Source organism: Xenia sp. Carnegie-2017, unplaced genomic scaffold (genome assembly GCF_021976095.1).
Source record: "Xenia sp. Carnegie-2017 unplaced genomic scaffold, XeniaSp_v1 HiC_scaffold_6, whole genome shotgun sequence".
Classification (NCBI taxonomy): domain Eukaryota; kingdom Metazoa; phylum Cnidaria; class Anthozoa; order Malacalcyonacea; family Xeniidae; genus Xenia; species Xenia sp. Carnegie-2017.
Genome location: NW_025813526.1, coordinates 5,365,237 through 5,371,236, shown reverse-complemented (window position 1 = coordinate 5,371,236; position 6,000 = coordinate 5,365,237). Strand labels below are relative to the sequence as shown.

The 6,000-nt window shown below is 35.1% G+C and overlaps 1 protein-coding gene and 1 long non-coding RNA gene across 2 annotated transcripts; both read right to left on the bottom strand.

Annotated features, from left to right (window-relative positions):
- Window positions 1-1,033: 1,033 nt before the first annotated feature.
- LOC124457524 lies at window positions 1,034-4,372 on the bottom strand. Its single transcript, XR_006952639.1, has 3 exons — window positions 4,083-4,372; window positions 2,182-2,535; window positions 1,034-1,817 (listed from the first exon to the last, which is right to left on the bottom strand). It is a non-coding gene; the product is annotated as an uncharacterized LOC124457524 (long non-coding RNA).
- A 502-nt stretch (window positions 4,373-4,874) lies between these two features.
- On the bottom strand, window positions 4,875-5,933 carry LOC124456978. Its single transcript, XM_047007278.1, has 5 exons — window positions 5,790-5,933; window positions 5,597-5,712; window positions 5,352-5,460; window positions 5,168-5,280; window positions 4,875-4,935 (listed from the first exon to the last, which is right to left on the bottom strand). The coding sequence occupies exons 1-5, from the start codon at window positions 5,847-5,849 to the stop codon at window positions 4,875-4,877; spliced, it is 459 nt and encodes a 152-aa protein (XP_046863234.1). The 5' UTR covers window positions 5,850-5,933.
- Between the last annotated feature and the right edge of the window lie 67 nt (window positions 5,934-6,000).

The window sequence follows — 6,000 nt, the reverse complement described above, 5'->3', positions numbered from 1 at the left end:
AAGAGGTAACACCATTTGAATGTTTCTTTGGATATAAGCCAGATGTGTCAAGCATGAAGATATTTGGTTGCTTAGCTTATGCCCATATTCCTAATATCAAACGGAAGAAATTAGACGCTAAATCCTCGAAATGCATATTTTTGGGTTATCCTGAAGGTACAAAAGGATTCAAATTGTACAATCCAGAAACAAAGTCATTCATCAAGAGCCAAGATGTAATTTTTCATGAATGGAAGTTTTACAACTTTGACAAGAAAAATTCAAACATAGCTAATACATTTGAGATACAAACACCTTTTATGCAAATTGATGAATATAACTTGGAAAATGATGATCTCGCTGTAAGAAAATGATAACATATTCTGTTCCATGGGAAGCAGTTATTTCACACTTCATGTGAACCATTTTTCGTGGTACACAATTTCTGGTAAAGTAAAGGCTAAAAAGTTCAACGTAGTTGCATATCGCATCTTTCTCCATCAACCCAAAGAAGATTTTACGGTGAGGTTGTACCTCGTCCCAAGTCTTTCAGGTTCATTGTAGGACAGAAGAACATTGAAAGCAACGTAGAATAGTTGAAAGGGGCTCTATGCGAAACGAATGCTCTATGCACTACATTTCCATTTGAACAACTGTTCGAGCAGCAACCAGATAGAATCTTGTGTGATTTTTCAATTTTCAAATAAAACAAAGTGAGACTGAAGCGTGCAACAATATGGCGATGTCACCTGACTTTGTAAGGAAAATGACAAAGCTGAATGGGACAAACTATCGCGACTGGGCATTTAACATGCGATTACACCTCGAAAGTTTAGATCTATTTGAACACGCCGATGGATCTGCAGAAAGTCCTGCTGATGATGCTCCTGAAGCGGTGAAAAAGAAGTTCATATCTTCCACGAAGAAGGCGTGGACTTACATTTGTTTGGCCGTCGAGCCTGAACAACAAATTCATGTCCGGGAAACGAAAACAGCGAAAGAGGCGTGGGATGCCCTAAAAGCCCAATTTTCACGAAAGTCAATTTTGCTGAAAATCAAGTTAAGGCAGCAATACTTTTCCTGCAAATTCCAGTCTGGAAGTAATATGTTGCAACATATCAATCACATGCGTTCACTTCATGATCAAATGCGAGAGATGGGGATAAGTGTAAATGACAAGGAATTGGCGATGACCTTGTTGGCAAGTCTGCCTGATGAGTACAAACCTCTGATTACCGCATTAGATGCTGTTGCGGAAGACAGCTTAACGTTTGAAAAAGTCAAAGACATGTTGTTGAATGATGTGGACAGAATGGGTGATGAAAAGAAGTATGAGGATGCCTATTCCGTTCAAAGAGGTAGATTCAACAATGACAAGTCAACTCATGGAAAAGGGAAAGAACGAAGGGATTATAACAAACAATTTCAAGGAGTTTGTCACAATTGCAAGAAAAAGGGACACTTTGGCAGAGACTGTCCAGAACGTTATAGAAGAGGGAATAAGCAACAACATGGTGATCAAAATAAGGGATTCGTCCATTGTACAGAGAAAGATAAAGCTGATCTTGATCAAGAAGCTTTAATTACATCCGACTGTGGAGATAATGCCCACTGGATTGTAGACTATGGTGCTACTCAGCACATGACATACCAAAAGAACTGTCTATATGATTATGTGGATTTCAAGAAGCCATGCATTGTAAACCTAGGTGATGATCGAACCATATCAGCGTATGGAAAAGGATCATACAATATTTTGGCAGATACCAATGGTCGTACCCAAAATATTAGTCTTCGTGAAGTGCTGTATCTTCCAGAATCAGGAAAAAACTTGTTATCTGTAAGGGCAATGACAAGATTGGGCGCCTCAGTAAAGTTTCAAGGATATGAATGCTTAATCTCAAGAAATGGAAAGTTATTGGCAAAAGGCAGGGCGGATTCAGCAATTTTTGTGACTGATGCACCACTGCGAGCGCCAAAGGCGCTAGCTCTGTAGGGGGGATCTGGGAGGATGCCCCCGGGAAAATTTTATATTTTAGACCATCGGAAATGCGATTTCCTGCGTTTTGACAACAGAATTTAAAAAAAACTTGGCTTTACTTAGTTTGTAAAGTTTTCGCAAATTTCAATGATATAAAATCTAAAATTCCACTAACCTTTAAACATTTTCGTTACTATTATCAGATTTATCAAGTTTCATACCTTCGCCAAAACTTACAATCAGGAAGGTATCATTCCAATCCACGAGTGATTTTGAAAAGGTAGAAGCTTGGCACATTTTTTGTCGTGAAACGCAAAGAAACCTTTTATATCTCACAAATGAAGCACAAGTTTTTGACCATTAATCACACTTGATACCACTTGTCGAACAACAGCAGAAAAAGATACGTAGATATAGCAAAGAAATGTTCACGATGTAATCATCGTACTAAAGGCAGGCAACAAGTAATGATAAATGTTCTTCTTCTTTCGTTGATAATATCACTCCTCCAAGAGCAGAAAAAGATACGTAGAGATAGCAAAGAAATGTTCACGCAGTTACCATCACCTCTAGTTCTACACAAGCAATAAAAATTAGAAAGTCTATTGAATAAAATGACTATTGACTCTATGTTGATAAAGAAAAGCCTTTTAGGGGAGCATTCATCAAGCCTTAAAGTGTAATTTTTTGGGTTGCCTTTAACAACCCATAAATATTTTTTTAGATAATTGAATCTAAGCATGGTAATGCCAGTGCTATACTTTCCCAACCAAATTCATGAGATCAGCTTTCAAGGGGAGTATAAGTACGTACCTAATAGCTAATACTATGTGCCCTCCTAGCTTTAATCAAAGTGCAAAGGGTGAGGACTCCTATACATAAGGATCAGGATACACATATGCACATATGCAAAAATAAAATATGGTGATGTAATATACAATGAAATATGTTAAAGTATTACAATATACAACTGTTGCTCTAATATCTTTATGTATAGTGGGTAATTTTGAGATAATAATAATCATGTAAAGACAATACAGTAACATCATATCTATGTAAATGAAATGCTTTGTTGTGTACCCACCCTTTTGTGATCATAATGTTTTATGGTAAATTTAGAAATTTGGCACACTGTGCATGATTGTAAATGAGAGCATACACTCAAAAAAACATCATCTTGTAAACTCAAGATTCCAGTTATAACAGTAACTGAGAAGATTCAAAGAAATATTTCAACTTCATATGAAAGTCATTATCAAGCTAGGTGTGGAAGAAATAATAAGGAATTGTTGTGGCTGAAATAATATGTAATTACAGTTTGCTTTGCTAAATTTCAGGGAATTGACAATAGTAGGCATGCAATTTGAAAATGAAAAACTCTAATGAATAACATGGTTGGTCCAGCATAGCTCTTACATTCAACACATTGCATAGCTCAGAAAGTTAGTATTTATAAACAAGCAAAATGTATGAAAAATGTGCCCTCTCTGTCTGTCACATTGAGCACATATTACAACATATTACATGGAATATTTATAAACCTATGAAATATCCTGAAGTAATGTAATATTAAATTATTAGCTCTTATATTTTTATGTATATTGAGTAACTTTGAAATCACAATATCCATGTGAGCAGAATTAGAGTGGAGATTTCTCCAGGAAGTACGTAGAGACTTCTACCAGTGACTTTAATCCGAAGAAATCTCCAGTATAAATATGCAGGATTACCTTAATTCAAACATATAGTTGTGAATAAAATGTTACTTGGCACAACAACATGCATAATTATGTGCACACTAGTTATGGCATAAATCCAAAGCAGTGCATTATACTACTGGCTAAATTTCATTGAGCCAACAATATTGGACATGGAGTTTGAAAATTGACATTGTAAAATAGAATACAGTAAATTTCGATTTAATAGGTTAATGCAGGTCAGGATGCTTTGAAATTTAAATAAATTCAACAGGGAATAAACACCCCCAGTGCCCCATCCCATCATATTCCAAACATTAAAGAGAGTAAGCTATAAGCATGCATTACATAAATACAAGTATAGACCTATAGCTATGTATTACAATGTCAAGCATAGTAAGCAGTAAGCACTTCAAGCTACTTACCTTAAAGCCCGCCAATTATCTCCCATATGCTTAGGGATAAGCAACTCTGCGTTAAGATCTCTCGCCAGCTTTCCTTTTCGAAACAGGTCTGTTTTAGTCGGAATGGCAGCAGAGACTTTTGCTTCATAATCCTTTCTTACAAAAGAAAACTCGCTGGTTTACTGTCTTGAATCAATGAGCCAAGATCGTATATATGCCTACTTTCAGCCATGATGACTTCAAGATATAAATGGGGTTTGCTATAACCATTGAGTTCAATAAGTGCTATTGAGTGCTATAACCATTGAGCCATTACCATAGCCATTGAGTTATAGAACTCAATGGCTATAACCCGGGCGATGATCGGGGACGCGCCTATTAACCTCCTGGTCAGCGGCAAAAGCCTTGACATAATAATCGCTATAAGTACAATATGTTTGTTGTATAAAAAATTTCATAACACAAATCAACACAAAGTTTTCAACACAGCGCCCACATTGTATTATATGTTTATTTGGCTTTTACAAAATATGCGGTCTTTTTTATAACGAATGTTACTGCAAACGTGCATTGTGAAGTATATTATTCTTTGTTATTGAGCTTGCTTGTAATATGTTCTAAAGGATATTGATGATGCTCAAAAGTATTCTAATCGGTAAGTCTTTTTTATTCGGCACTTTTAAATCTTACAATTTATGTTTTGTATTATTATACGATTGTCATGTCTGATTATGGGCAAGCAAAGTACTCTGTCAGAGTTTGTCCAAATTCAACATTCAAACAACTTGCATGAAAGTACTGCCCACGTGAATCTCATCCCAACCAGTCTTCACCATCATCAATCTTGCAAATCTTGCATACCAAACTATTTCTCCTAATAAAATAAATTTTACACATTTTACTTATGGTAAAGTAATCAAGCACACAATTTATTACAATACAAATGTCAGATTGATTTTATGGATAATTCCAACAAATAAATCACGACTTTAATGTTGTCTAGTTTTATGTTTTTGTCTAGTTTAATGTTTTTGTCAATGAAATAAAATCTATAATTTGCCCCTTTTATTAAAATATTTAAAAAAATATAATTTTTTTGTTATTACTCATAAATGTCATCATAGCAAGAACCCATAATCGTTGAAGTCACGTGCTGCCTCACTTTTCTCATGTCAAACTTTGCATTTATGTCAAGATTTTGACTCAGATATTCAGCAAACTGAAATAATAAAAATAAAAGAGATTTTTTTTAAATTGTTATTTCTTAGAACACAATGTCAAAACAACTACCAGGCAAATAATTATTCCACAGTTAAACCCATCCTCTTGCACATAGTGTGAAGGCTGAATAATACACCAAGTTGATGTGTTCCACCCACTTTTTAGATCAACAAGGGCACTTTATAAACAAAGGGATTATATTATCAACTGCACTATATCAATGTTGCTGTGTGTATTCAAGACATTGAAGTGATTCATTGAATTGGAATTTCAAATACTGGTATTTGTCAAGGAAGTAATGTATGTATACTTACCAAATGCTTTTGATAAACTGTGAAAGTTCAACTCTTCTTGCCTCACTGATAACTTCTTCTACATGACCTTCCATAGGATGAAGGTAGTATACCATCTCTTTTTGTTTGTCGATTACCTTTAAAAGTGACAATATTGAAAATAATAAAAATTTGTTGCCTTGTCTTAGCTATGTTGCATCCATATTGTATTTACCAAAAGTGTCCAATGGCTCCCAGACAAATTGAGAGGAAATATTATTGTGTCAATTGCCATGAAATTTTGATTTGCCCACAGTCGACGTGTACTAGATCCTCGTTGCACCAACTGACATACATATGATTCTGCTGGTAGGACACCAGGGTATTCACATGAAAGTTTCCATAAGAAAGCGTTGATAACCTATAACAATCAGGCTCATTTACCA

Excerpts from the sequence above, each read along its gene's own strand:
- LOC124456978 (XM_047007278.1), bottom strand. The coding sequence starts at position 5,849 with ATGGCAATTGACACAATAATATTTCCTCTCAATTTGTCTGGGAGCCAT. Across the intron at positions 5,281-5,351 it reads GTGGAATAATTATTTGCCTG|TTTGCTGAATATCTGAGTCA; the intron begins GTAGTTGTTTTG and ends TTATTATTTCAG. Across the intron at positions 4,936-5,167 it reads TGCTATGATGACATTTATGA|GAGAAATAGTTTGGTATGCA; the intron begins GTAATAACAAAA and ends TTATTTTATTAG.